The sequence below is a fragment of the Delphinus delphis genome, chromosome 3, assembly GCF_949987515.2.
Source record: "Delphinus delphis chromosome 3, mDelDel1.2, whole genome shotgun sequence".
Lineage (NCBI taxonomy): Eukaryota > Metazoa > Chordata > Mammalia > Artiodactyla > Delphinidae > Delphinus > Delphinus delphis.
The window spans coordinates 109501910-109516791 of record NC_082685.1 but is presented as its reverse complement, the minus strand read 5'-3'; the positions used below and the strand labels follow the sequence as shown (position 1 = coordinate 109516791).

Below are 14882 nucleotides of genomic sequence, written 5' to 3'. Positions count from 1 at the left end.
CAGAACCAGAATATTGCAGTGCTGCACTGCTAATTCACGTCAGTCTGACTCCACTGGCGCTTTTTCCAGTCCCAGCTTGGCTGTGGAAAGGAGTTAAGGAGGGCAAAGAAGGCAGTGGGTGGGAGAATCCAGCTGCTAGGAGTGTTTCTGAGTGAAAACCGGTAGAGAAGTCAAGAGGGGAACAGAAAACTTCCAACTTATCACTTCAGTCTCCTTATGCAGAAACGCTCATTTTTATGGAGATAGGATTTCATGTCATTTTTTAGGATGCTACTAAAATTAAAAAGAGAAAATATATCCAATTTGGAAATTCGTACCCCACAGCAGCAACTTGGCGTCTCAACCCAGCTTCTGTTTTCCCTGACACCGCGTTCTTCATTACTACCCATTTCCTGACTACCTTTCAAAGGAGCGACGCGCGCGACACTAAGACGCGAAAACCACCCGGGAAGACGGCGCGCTGGCGAAACTCGAGCCGCCGCCTCTGCGCGTGCGCACCGCTCCTCGGCCCCTTCCGCCTCCGCCTCGGAAGCTCCTCCTAGGCGGCCGTCGGAGGCCACGGCAAGGTCTATTCTCTGTAGAGTCGGGTTTTCTCGCCATCTGTTACGGGTCTTCGGCGGCACCCACCGCTCAGCGCCTGCGCAGACTGAGGACCACGGTCACCATGACAGCGACCGCCGGGGCCCCTGGTAAGCGGTGCTCCCCAGGCTTCGGGTCTGGGACTGTGCTCCACACAGTGGGCTTGCAGTGGACGTTTTCTCCGGCCCGCTGCCGGTAGTTGGGGGGCCTTTGAGAGACTCCTCTGGCGGCACTCCTTCCTTGTCTGGATCTCGTGATCCGCGTTCTCTATGTTCTCCCAGAATCAAGCGGCCTAGAGCCTTGGTTCCCGGCGTGGGCGGTAAAGAAAAGCTTTTGGTGTGGCAAAGAATGGCAAGAATATTCTGACATTTTGTAAAGGAGTTTTTTTGTTTGTTTGTTTGTTTTAAGAGCAGTTTTAGGTTCCTGGGAATATTGAGCGGAAGACACGGTGATTCTCCATATACCCATACCTGACACACGCATAACTTCCCCATATCAGCCTTCCCCACCAGAGTGGTACTTTTGTTACAATTGTGAGCCTACACTGATGCATCGTAATTACCCAAAGTCCATACTTTACATTAGGGTTCACTCTTGGTGGTGTACGGTCTGTGGGTTTAGACAAATGTATAATGAATGACACGTTCCATGGTAGGGTATCATACAAAACAGTTTCACCATCCTAAAAATCCTTTGTGCTCCACCGACTTATCCTTCTCCCCCCAGCCCCTGACAAACCACTGATCTTTTTACTGTCTCCATAGTTTTGTCTTTTGCAGAATGTCATGTTGTTGGAATTAAACAGTATGTAGCCTTTTCATATTGGCTCTTTTTCACTTAGTAATATGCGTTCAAGCTTTCCTCGTGTCTTTTCGTGGCTTGAGAGCTCATTCCGTTTTAGAGAGCAATAATATTCTGTTGTCTTGGTGTACCACGGTTTATCCATTTACCTACTGAAGGATATCTTGGTTGCTTACAAGTTTCAACAATTATAAATAAAGCTGCTATAAACATAAGTGTGCAGGTTTTTGTATGGACATAAGTTTTCAACTCCTTTGAGTAAATATCAAGGTGTATGATTGGCGGATTGTATGGTAGGAGTATGTTTAATTTTGTAAGGAACTGCCAAGCTCTCTTTTAAAGTGGCTGTACCATTAGGCTTCCCTGGTGGCGCAGTGGTTGAAAGTCCGCCCGCCAATGCAGGGGACACGGCTTCGTGCCCCGGTCCGGGAGGAGCCCACGTGCCGCGGAGCGGCTGGGCCCGTGAGCCAAGGCCGCTGAGCCTGTGCGTCCAGAGCCTGTGCTCCGCAACGGGAGAGGCCACAACAGTGAGAGGCCTGCGTACCGCAAAAAAAAAAAAAAAGTGGCTGTAGCATTTTGCATTCCCACCCACAATGAATGAGAATTCCTGTTAGTCCACATCCTCACCAGCATTTGATATATCAGTGTTCCGGATTTTGGCCATTTTAATAGGTGTGTAGTTATACCCTCTTGTTTTAATGTGTGTTTTTCTGATGACATGGATGTGGAGCACCTTTTCATATACTTGCCATCCGTCTATCTTCTTTGGTAAAGTGTCTGTTAAGGTCTTTCGTCCATTTTTTAATGGGGTTGTTTTCTTATTGTTGAGTTTTAAGAGTTCTTTATATATTTAGGATAATAGTCCTTTATCATATGTGTCTTTTGCAAATATTTTCTCCCAGTCTATGGCTTGTCTTTTCATTCTCTTGATGTTACCTTTTGCAGAGCAGAAGTTTTTCATTTGAATGAAGCCTAGCTTATCCATTATTTCTTTCATGGATGGTGCCTTTGGTGTGTATCTAAAAGGTCATTGCTGTGACGTGACCGTAGATACAAAAATCTACAAAGGTCATGTAGATTTTCTCCTATATTATCTTCTAGGAGTTTTATCGTTTTGTATTTTACACTTAGGTCTATGATCCATATTGAGTTAATTTTTGTGAAAGTATGACGTCTGTGTCTAGATTCCTTTTCTGCATGTGAACGTCCAGTTGTTCCAGCACCATTTGTTGAAAAAGCTGTCTTTGTTCCACAGTATTGCCTTTGTTCCTTCATCAAAGATCAGTTAACTCTATTTATGTGGATCTATTTTGGGACTCTCTGTTCTGTTCCATTGATCTATTTGTCTATTCTTTTCACCAAAACCACACTATCTTAATTACTGTAGCTTTATAGTAAGTTTTGATGTTGGGTAGAGTCATCACTTCATTCTTCTTCAATATTATGTTGACTATTCTGGGTTTTTCCCCTCCACATACACTTTAGAATCAGTTAGTTGATATCCACAAAATAACTTGGTGGGATTTTGATTGGGATTGCTTGAATCTATAGATCAAGTTGGGAAGAACTAACATCTTGACAATATTGAGTCTTCCTATCCATGAACATGGACTATCTCTCCATTTATTTAGTTCTTTGATTTCATTTATCAGAGTAGTTGTCCTCATGTTGATCTTGTACATATTTTGTTAGGTTTATACCTAAGTATTTTGGTTTTGTGGGTTTAATGTAAATGGTATTGTGTTTTCATTTCAAATTTCACGTTCATTGCTGGTAAATAGGAAAGCAATTGACTCTTGTGTATTAAACTTGAATCCTTCAACCTTGCTATAATCACTTGTTAATTCCAGGAGTTTTTGTGTTGATTCTTTTGGATTATCTGCATAGACAACCATATCTTTGTGAACAAAGCAGTTCATTTCTTCTTCCCAGTATGTACACCTTTTATTTCTTTTTGTTGTCTTAGTGCATTAGCTGGTACTTCCAGTATAATGTTGAAAAGGAGTGGCGAGGAGGGAGGAGTATTACTTTTTGAGATCTTGGTTGAAATGAAAGGAATGTGACATTTACCTGACCCATAATTTCAGCAGATGAAATAAGGAATAGTTTGAGCAATCCTATTCCTCTTTGGCAATTGGGTGAGGATGAGGATAGGAGATGTAGACAAAATGATGTGGCCAAGCATTATTCCAGCTTTTTTTTATGCAGCCTTTAGAAACTGGTAATTAGTGTGTCTCTGTTGTTTGACCCCAGAGTTAGAGGTGTTTTTTTCTTTCACTTTTTTAAAATTGAAGTATAGTTGATTACGGTGTTGTGCCAATCTTTGCTGCATGGCAAAGTGACTCATTTATACACATATATACATTCTTTTTTTATATTCTTTTCCATTATGGTTTATCCCAGGAGACTGCATATAGTTCCCTGTGCTATGCAGTAGGACCTTGTTGTTTATCCATTCTAAATGTAATAGTTTGCATCTACCAACCCCAAACTCCCAGTCCATCCCTCTCCCTCCCCGCTTCCCCCTTGGCAACCACAAGTCTGATCTCTATGTCTGAGTCTGTTTCTGTTTTGTAGATAGGATCATTTGTGCCATATTTTAGATTCCATGTATAAATGATGTCATATGGTATTTGTCTTTCTTTTTCTGACTTACTTCATTTAGTGTGGTAATCTCTAGTTGCATTCATGTTGCTGCAAATGGCATTATTTCATTCTTTTTTTAAAAAATAAATTTATTTATTTTTAATTTTATTTTATTTTTGGCTGCTCTGGTCTTTGCTGCTGCACACAGGCTTTCTCTAGTTGCGACCAGCAGGGGCCACTCTTTGTTGCAGTGCACGGGCTTCTCAGTGCAGTGGGTTCTCCTGCTGTGGAGCATGGGCTCCAGGCGCATGGGCTTCAGTAGTTGTGGTACAAAGGCCCAGTAGTTGTGGCTCGCAGGCTCTAGAGCACAGGCTCAGTAGTTGTGGCACATGGGCTTAGCTGCTCCACGGCATGTGGGATCTTCCCAGACCAGGGCTCGAACCCATGTCCTGTGCATTGGCAGGCAGATTCTTAACCACTGCGCCACCAGGGAAGCCCTATTTTGTTCTTTTTTATGGCTGAGTAGTATTCCATTGTATACATGTACCACATCTTTATCCATTCATCTGTCAATGGACATTTAGGTTGTTTCCATGTCTTGGCTATTGTGAATAGTGCTGCTATGAACATAGGTGTGCATGTATCTTTTTGAGTTATAGTTTTGTCTGGGTATATGCCCAGGAGTGGGATTGCTGGATCATGTAGTAATTCTGTTCTTAGTTTTCTGAGGAACCTCCATACTGCTGCACCAACTTATATTCCCACCAACAGTGTAAGAGGGTTCCCTTTTCTCTATACCCTCTCCAGCACTTGTTATCTGTAGACTTTTAATGATGGCCATTCTGACTGGTGTGAGATGGTACCTCATTGTAGTTTTGATTTGCATTTCTCTAATAATTAGTAGCGTTGAGCATCTTTTCATGTAAGTACTGGCAATCTGTATGTCTTCTTTGGAGAAATGTCTATTAACGTCTTCTGCCCATTTTTTGATTGGGTTGTTCATTGTTTTGTTGTTGAGTTGTATGAGCTTTTTGTATATTTTGGATATTAAGCCCTTGTCAGTCGCATCATTTGCAAATATTTTCTCCCATTCCGTGGGTTGTCTTTTCACTTTTTTGTTATGGTTTCCTTTGCTGTGCAAAACAGTTAGAGGGGTTTTAAGCCAGGCAGTTCTACTCCAGAAGGTTACAGTATCTTTTACATAAACATAAGTAGTCACATCAAACGGTTTTGGTAATACATTCTTTTTTCAGTTTAAATTTTTTCCTGATTGTAAACATAATACGTGCTCATTATAGAACATTTATACAGTAAAGTATATTGAAATAGGAAAACAATACATAGTGCCCATATTCAGAGGTACCATTAGTTAACTTTTTGGTATATTTTCTGACAATCCTGACTTTTAAGAAAATATAGGGAATTCCCTGGTGGTCCAGTGATTAGGACTCTGCACTTCCCCTGCAGGAAGCCTGGGTTTGATCCCTGGTGGGGGAACTAAGATCCCATAAGCCGTGTGACATGGCCAAAAAAAAAAAAAAAACCATATAGTTAAGATTGTAGTATACATGCTACCATATACTGTCTTCTCATTTTTGTTCTTCTCCCACTTTGTTTTTAAACATACAAACTAGTTTTTTAGAGCATTAGTTTTTAGTGGCTTAGAACAACACAAATTTATTATCTTATAATTCAGGCGGCCCGAAGTCTGAAATGGGTCTAGCTAAAAAATCAGTGTCAGCATGGCTGCATTCCTTCTAGAGGCTCTAGGGGAGAATCAGTGTCCTTGCCTTTTACTATCCTCTAGAGACTGCTTGAATTCCATGGCTCATGGTCTCATCCTCCATTTTCAAAGCCAGCAGTTGCTGGTCATGTCTTTCTCACATTGCATCACACCCACACTGACTCTCCTGCCTTCCCTTTCACTGACAAGGATCTTATAAGATGTTTAATGTGATTAAATTAGGCTCACCTGGATAATCCAAGATCAGCGTCAACTGATTAGCAACTTTAATTGCACATGTAACTTTATTTCGCCCTTGCTGTGTAACAACATATTCACAGTTCACAGATTAGGATATAGACATCGTTGTGGGGGGAGGGATCATTATTCTTCCTACTGCAGTACCTATACATACTGTTCTCCACCTTGCTTTTTTCTCGCTTAACATATCTTTGAGATTATTCTATATTACACATACGGATCTGCCTCATTCTTACTAATGGCTGCATTGTGTTCCATTGCATGGATATACCATAATTTATTTAGTGAATTCATTGTTGCTGAATATTTAGGTTATTTTCACTCTTTTGCTGTTACAAGCAATGCTGCAATAAATATCCTTATATCAAATGTGTCATTTCCTACATATTACAAACATATCTGTCAATGGGATAAGTTTATGAAAGTGGAATTTCTGGGTCAAAGGGAGGATGTATTTTTCTTTTTTTTTTACTTTTTTTTTAACTTTTTAAAAATCTTTATCGAGATATAATTTGTATACCATACAATTCACTCATTTCAGGCATAGAATTCATTGGTTTTTAGTATATTCAGAGCTGTGTAACCATCACCACTATCAATTTCAGAGCAATTTCATCACCACAGAAAGATGTAAAAATTAGGGGAGGTCACATATAGGAACTCTCTAGTTTTTGCTCAGTTTTTTCTATAAACCTGAAACTGCTCCCACTAAAAGTCTTAATTTTTAAAAATTACAAGTAATTTTGCCTTTCTCTTGGCCCTATTTTCAGAATAACACTTTACTTAAAATAGTGATAATACCCTAGATTATAGGTAATTAGAGTCTGAAATTCTGTGTATATGAAAAGATATATACAGTTGTGGCTAAGTGTAAGGTACAGTTTCACCCATTAACTGGGCAAGGAGAACTTTTTGCTTCAAATGTTTTTAATTTCTGGAATCGTGGTATTTTATTATTAATCTGCAAGTTACCCTTATAAAAATTTTGAATCCAGTGTGTTTAGTTGGAAGGTGTCAAGGATACATCTAGCATGTGCTATTAACTAACATTTAGTTTTTTTATGGTAACATGCATGATTACCATTTCTGTGAGATTTTTGGCATATCTCAAAAACTTCATGTTTAACAGCCACATCAATTACATATTTTATCATGAGGATATACTGTGATTTACTTTTTCCCATTGTTGGACATTTCCGTTTTAGCCAGTAGTTACTGTACCTTTTTAAGATGCCTAAGTTAAACACGTAAAAAATGATGGCCATGTATTTTCATCTGAGTCTGAAAGGTCTGTGACTCTCTTGCTTATGCTGAAAAGGGGCATGTGTTTTGTATAGGAGACTGCTTGGATAGTGGATGCTACAGCTAACTGTTTAGTTTCTTTATTCTGTAGCCCAATATGCAGAGTGGTTACTGAGTTCCATGCATGTTACTTAGAAGTTATTTTCATATGCCCCTCCATTCTCTTATCAAATTTTACTTTCTCTCAATGTCTTATCATCAGTTTATGATGGCCATTTTTAGGTTTTTAACTGTTGTTAGGTAGAATTAATAAACAAATAATTAAACGGAAGATATAATCTCATGCATAGGGAATTTGCAGCCATTTGGTAGCCACTTAAATGTTTAAACCAGTGAACAAGAACTGGCGGGGTAAGATTATAGATACCTCTTTCACTGTTTTTCAGTCTTTTATCCTTCTTATTTTGCGATATGGCATAATATGGAGTAGAACTGATTCAAGTATTTTAGTCTTGGTTAACTCACATTTTAATGCCTAATTAAGAAAAAAATCTGGGGCTTCCCTGGTGGCGCAGTGGTTGAGAGTCCGCCTGCCGATGCAGGGGACGCGGGTTTGTGCCCCGGTCCGGGAAGATCCCACATGCCGCGGAGCGGCTGGGCCCGTGAGCCATGGCCTCTGAGCCTGCGCGTCCGGAGCCTGTGCTCCGCAAAGGGAGAGGCCACAACAGTGAGGGGCCCGCGTACCGAAAGGGACACGGGTCCGAGCCCTGGTCTGGGAGGATCCCACATGCTGCGGAGCAACTAGGCCCGTGAGCCCCAATTACTGAGCCTGCGCGTCTGGAGCCTGTGCTCCGCAACAAGAAAGGCCGCGATAGTGAGGAGCCCGCGCACCGCGATGAAGAGTGGCCCCCGCTCAACGCAACTAGAGAAAGCCCTCGCACAGAAACGAAGACCCAACGCAGCCAACAATAAATAAATAATTAAAAAAAAAAAAAAGAAAAAAGTCAGGTCTGCCAAAAACTAGTCGATAGTTATGGGAATTACATATATTTGTACATGCTAGATAAATCTATAAATACTAACTCAGAATTTACTTAGTCACTCATGTAAGTGTTGTTGACATTTATAATTTGAAGGTGAATATGCTTAAATGTGTAATTTAAGATTCTAAATGTTTAATATAAATATAGAATGGAGCCTCAGGTGGAGAAGACAATTAAGTTCTACAAAATTTAGAAGTTTTTTTTAACATAGAATTGGCTTTATATACACTTTACTTATTTATGGGGCCAGGATTGGAGAAGGTACCATGTGAAAATTCCTGCTTTAAAATATCTGCTTCTTACCAGTTTTTTTTTCTTCCTACATATTTCCTCACAGTTCTGAGGTTCAGACTCTCCTATATGTTTACTAATTATTACTTACATCATAAATAGCCTATTTATATATAAATATATATTTTTATACTTGCCATATCTTCATACTTGTTCTTAATTTTTAAAAATCTTATATTTTCCCAGTTTTATTACTTTATTTTTCTCTATCAATATATGCTGTGCCCTTTTTTTATTAAAAAAAATTTACCCTATAAAAACTTCTTTTTAATATAAATGCTGTTATTTTAGGATCTTGGAGTGAAAACATACTGGAATATTTTCTCAGAAATAACCAGATCACAACAGAAGATGGCGCCCAGATCATCTGGTATCATGCAGCTAACCACAAGGTGCAAGTGAATGAGGCACTGAGAAGTAAGTCATTAGTTACTTGTATTTACATTAGATTATAGATGAAGTCAATTCTTTTTAAAAAAAATATCTGGTCATATTTGCAGGTGCCAGAGACTTAGATGATTCAAGTGTAAATTCTTGGCTAACATAAACATTTTTGTAAAAGATCTCATTTTATTTACAAAATGAACAAGTTTCCATAATGGAAGAATTTTCTCATTTTCCAGAAGTGATTTACCGTTTCTATGCCTTATTTAAAACTCTCATATGTTATTACATTTGCTTATATATTGTAGTGATTTAGGTAAAATTTTTAAGGTCAGGTTGTATGTCGTACATACATATTTTTATGTCTTTCACAGTGTACTAAGGAGAAGCTCAATAAATAGTTGTTGAATGAAGTCATTGAATACTAATTTATAATGCCTTGGGCAATATTTATGCCTAGGCTAGAAACCAAGCCTTTTGGTTTACTAGCTCCATCTGTAATCAGATGATTACTATAGCAGTTTAGTTAGCCTTTTGCTATGAAAAGGCTAACTAAACTGTTGGCTGCAGCAGCTTAGGAGAATGAAAGCAAATCACCAGAGAGGTAGGGCACCCCTTGAAGTGCCCTGTTCCAACAGGAAGAATTCCTTGTAACCTTGTGTTTTATTGTAAAAATTTACACATTTTTTGCATCTTAGTTATGTGTCTGGATAATGTATCTAAATATGTGTTTCTTTTATTGTAAAGATACTCTTTTAAATTGCTTTTCTTTGTTCCTCAAAGGGAAGAACCTTGTCTTGTAATATCCCTAATACCTAAAACAGTGCCTACCACATAGTAACCAAACAGTGATTATTTAATAAATAAATTTTAGCAAAAGCAATGCTTCAGGAAGATGTTGATTAGTGGCTGCCTGGAGCTGATTAGGAATAGGGACTAGAGAGTAAATGCTAATGGGTACAGCGTTTCTTTCTGGGGTGACAGAATTTTTCTGGAATTAGCTGGTGGTGGTGATGGTTGCACAACTTTCTGAATATTCTGCAAACCATTGAATGGTACACTTTATTTTATTTATTTATTCGTTTGCATTGGGTCTTAATTGCTGCACATGAGCTTTCTCTAGTTGCAGACTTTCTCATTATGGTGGCTTCTCTTGTTGCGGATCACGGGCTCTAGGCACGTGGGCTTCAGTAGTTGTGGCTCACGGGCTCTAGAGCACAGGCTCAGTAGTTGTGGCGCACGGGCATAGTTGCTTCGTGGCATGTGGGGTCTTCCCGGACCAGGGCTCGAACCCGTGTCCGCTGCATTGGCAGGCGGATTCTTAACCACTGTGCCACCAGGGAAGCCCTGAATGGTACACTTTAAAAGGATGATGTTATAGTATGTGAATTATATATCAATTTTTTTAAATGGATAAAAGGTAGGAATAATACAGCTGTTATGTACAGACAATATGGTTGCGTATATAGTAAATCAAAAAGATTCTACAGATAAATGGTTATAATTCATAGGTTAATTTAGACAATCTGTCTTTTTTGACAGTATAAAATCAAAACAAAATAAATTTTATTTCTATATAACAACTAAAAATTTGGAAAAAATCTTACAAATTTACAATTTGTAATAGTAAATGCGGAAGCCTCATCCCTAGAAATAATTTAATTAACTATGGATCATTTACTTTTAGCCAAGTTTTAAAAATGACTTATGGCAAGTCATCTCCAGTTGCTGGAAGTCTGGTGTTGATCTGGGAATTTTTTGTAGGTTACTTAGTTTTCAGATAATATCCTCTTTACCTGCTCTTAGGCAACAAGAGCCCCAAGTTTTATAGTTTGGGGGTTGTTTTTCATCCAGTCCCTTTTCTCAGCTCTGGCTAGTCTTGCAATTTCTTTCTAGTCCAAAGGAAAGAAAACAGATTCCTGGAGACATGTATTTCATTGGTTTATCTTATTTCTCCCAGAATACTTAAATTTAGTACAACTGTTATTAATGAAGCTGTTTCTATTTTGATTAACATGTGATACTGGATTTTCAACAATGTCTATGTTTAAAAAAAACAAAGTACAGGAGGAACAATGTAAGAGTGTCATTTGGTGTTGCATTGTCAACACATCCGACCTCAGAATAGTCAAAATTGTTTAAAAAAGTTATTACATATAATGTAATTTTTTTTGTTATAACATTTCTGCATGTAGATTTTTAAAATATATATATTAAAAGAAATGCTGGTTAAAAAATTGAAATCATCAAGTCTTTTTGAGAATAAAAAATGTAGTTTTTAAAAAAAGGCTTTGTAACATATTTAGGAAAAGTGTGACTATAGTCATCAACTAAATGTATTAAAAAATATAATAAATTGCTGCATTAGAGCATGTAAACAGTATAGGCAAGATAGATAAGTTTAACTTCATTTCTATAAACATATTTCTTTGAGTTTTGTTTTGAGTGTGAGTAGCAACTATTTGGGATTTTCTTGTGCAGAAAATCAGAAAAAACAAAGCTGTTTTCTACTGTCTGGCTCTTGTCACAAGCTGGGGCTCCTGTGGTTGGAGTGATAATCTTGATGTGCAGACTTCCTCATCTGGCTCTCCCTGAGTTGGGAAATATGGTGACCAGGCAGTCTCCCAAAGGAGAAGCATTCCCTGACCTTCAAAAGGCTTCTGCCCAAGGACCAGGGGTGGGAGAATAGGGAGAGAGGCTGGACAGCTCACAAACATGTCTCCAGGCCAGGCCTCCCTCTCTTCTGTATTAGTCTATCCAACTGCTTAGTTGGTGTTTTCACTTAGAGAGTTCTCATGCATCACAAATTTAAATTATTCAAAATGAAATTCTTAATTATGTCTACTAACCTGTACTTCTTATGATTTTTGCTATCTCAGTAAATGGCACCATAATCCACATAGATTCTTTTGTTTGTTTGTTTGTTTGTTTTTGGCCACACCACGCATCTCGCGGGATCTTAGTTCCTTGGCCAGGGCCCACGGCAGTGAAAGTGCCAAGTCCTAACCACTGGAATGCCAGGGAATTCCCCATGTATTCTTAAGCCAGAAATCTGGGAATCATCTATTCTATGTTTTCTTTATTTCTTGCATCTGCTCTATTATCCAGACATTATAATTCTATTCCAAAATATATTTTGAATTAGTCCGCATCTGTCCATCTCTGTTGTCATCATCCTAGTTCAAGCCACCATGATCTCTTACCCCTACTGCTTAGCTTCCATTCTTATTCTTTTTTTTTTTTTTTTTCATTCTTATTCTTAAAAGAGACCTTCAGGAACATAATTTACATGGGACCTGAGACTCCTTGTCACTGCCATTTAGTGATTTTTTTTTTTCTATTCATGGGAAAGGAATGGAGTTAATAAATAGAGACACTGACTATTACTGTTAAGGAATTCCAAGGCCTATATGCTCCTTTACAACTGCATTGATAGAGAAGATGGAATGCCTACATATATTGTGCTAAGTACCACTTTATTGAGAAGTCATGTTTGCTTAATTTTTATGAAATTAGACAGAAGCTTGACCTATTGCATCTCAAATATAACTCTAACTTTTTTTGAGAAACTGCAAGCTTTTCTGAAGCAGCTGCACCTTCTTACATTCCCACCAACAGACTGGATGAGGTTTCTAATCTCCCCATGTCCTTGTCAACACTTGTTATTGTCTTTTTCATTATAGTCTTCCTCGTACTTGTGAATTGGTATCTCATTGTAGTTTAGATTTGCATTTCCCTGAAGGTTAATGATGTTGAGCATCTCTTCATACGCTTATTGGAAAATGGCTTATATATGCAGCTGGGTAGCTTTTTCAGCCTATTTCCTGCTTATAGAAATTTGAGAGTTCATAGGCTTCTTTTCGTTTTGAACTGTCTCTCTCTTTTTTTTTTTTTAGGTCCAAGTGGATACAGCTCTATTAAAAATGTACTAGTCTTTCTATATATCAAATTATAAACCATCCCTTTAATCAAAAACCTTATTGCTGGATCTCTTTGGGGTCGGCCTCTCTCTACTTGGTCTGCTAGTTAGGGTGCTATGGGATAACACCCTTAAGATTCTATAATGTTCTTTTGTCTAGCTATGTGGGTACCCAAGGCATCATCTTTCTGAAATCTTAATAAAGGGTCTTGTAGCTGTATCCTTGGTTTGGTCTTGATCCCGAGGCCGTGGTTTACTAACAGCATCCTGGATTTGACTTTTGACCTGAGGCTTTCTCCTACTTTGAGAATCTCCTGCCAGCTGGAAAGAATGGTTTTATTTTCTAACTCAGCACAAGTCCTGAGTTGGAAATATTTCCTCTCTATGCTGCTTAAAATGTAAATAGTTAATTATTTAACTCAGCTCTTTCTTCCCATTCTTTATCATAGGAGCTAAAAGAAACTCCGTTGGCATTTTCAACATTCTGCCTGGAAACCTCCTTAGCCAAATCCACAAATTGACTAGGCACCCTCTCTATCTTCCACCAGTTGCTACAAGTGCCAACGTTATCAAAAGTTTCACCACTACGTGAAAAGAATTTCCTCACTGCTCTTCTAACTTGCTTTAACAGTGCCTTTCTAGAATCTGCTGGATCCCAAAACCAGTGTCACAGGTTTCAGGTTTTTGTTATGGCAGGGCCCCACTTCCAGGTAGCTATTTCTGTTTGTTTTCTGTTGCTGTGTAATAAACTACCCCCAAAACTTTGTGGCTTAAAATGACAGTGATTTATCATTTTTCATGATTTTGTGGGTCAGCTAGTGGTTCTTCTGTTCCATGTGGTATAGATTGGGAGCACTCGTGTTGCTGCATTTGGCTGGGAGCTCAGCTGGGCCTAGAAATTCTAAAATGGCCTCACTCACATGTCAGAGACCTTCATGCTGTCTGTCGGGCAGGAGGTCTTAGTTTTCTTCCATGAGGCTTCTCTCTCTCCATGTGGTTTCTGAGTCTTCAGTAGTCTTACCTGAACTTCTTTACATGGTAGCTGGCTTTCAAGAGGATGAAAGCAGAAGCTGCCAGGCCTTTTAAGGGCTTGGCTTAGAACTGAGAGTTTTACTTCCACTACCTTCCACTGGTCAAAGCAAGTCACAAAACCGGCCCAGACTCGAGGGGAGGAGAAAGAGATGAGGAGAGAGGCACATACATATGGGAGGAATTGTTGTCAGCCATCTTTGGAGTTAGTCTATCAGAGCCTGCTAAGCACACTCACACTAAGTGACTGGTGAAGCTCTTTACCCATTCCAGGGATGTGTGCTTTTAAATAGTAGCCAAGCTTTAGGTCAAGGAACTGAATCTATAACATACAATTTCAAATAAAGACACAGACTTACTAGAGAATGGACTTGAGGCTATGGGGAGGGGGAAGGGTAAAGGGTGACAAAGCGATAAAGAGGCATGGACATATATACACTACCAAACGGAAGGTAGATAGCTAGTGGGACGCAGCCGCATAGCACAGGGAGATCAGCTCGGTGCTTTGTGACCACCTGGAGGGGTGGGATAGGGAGGGTGGGAGGGAGGGAGACGCAAGCGGGAAGAGATATGGGAACATATGTGTATATATAACTGATTCATTTTGTTGTGAAGCTGAAACTAACATACCATTGTAAAGCAATTATACTCCAATAAAGATGTTTAAAAAAAAAAAACATAAACAATAAACATCTGTAGTTTCTAATTTGAGGAGTGAGAAGATAAAAGTACTATTTTTGTTCTCAGAAGAGTCAACAAATACTTATTAAGCCTCCCTTTGTGTTCTCACTTTGCCATATACTGGGAAGAAATTAAATATTAGGACAACAGCTTGAGTGTGACCTAGGCAAAGGTATTGCACTCCTCACTGCCTGTTTGCTCACGTGTAACAAATAAGTGCAACATGTAAGGCTTGACATAGTACCTGGCACTTAGTCTTTTACTCAGGAAATTTTATTTTCTTTCCTTCCTTTTATCTTCCTCAAAAGGATACTGAATATGCCATCTCTTACAGTCCCTATTT

The 14882-nt window shown here is 38.9% G+C and overlaps 1 protein-coding gene across 2 annotated transcripts in view; it reads left to right on the top strand.

Annotated features, from left to right (window-relative positions):
• The first annotated feature begins 322 nt into the window (after window positions 1-322).
• Window positions 323-14882, top strand: part of FAM151B (family with sequence similarity 151 member B) — a 36627-nt gene continuing 22067 nt past the window's right edge. Inside the window, exons 1-2 of one of the 2 annotated variants that reach the window (XR_009518997.2) lie at window positions 323-689; window positions 8818-8943. Coding sequence is in view for 1 of the 2 variants with exons in the window: in XM_060009226.2 (XP_059865209.1) it covers window positions 665-689; window positions 8818-8943 (151 nt within the window). In the remaining variant the exon portion in view is untranslated. The remainder of the gene's footprint in view (window positions 690-8817; window positions 8944-14882) is intronic. The other variant, XM_060009226.2, reaches the window with a different exon arrangement.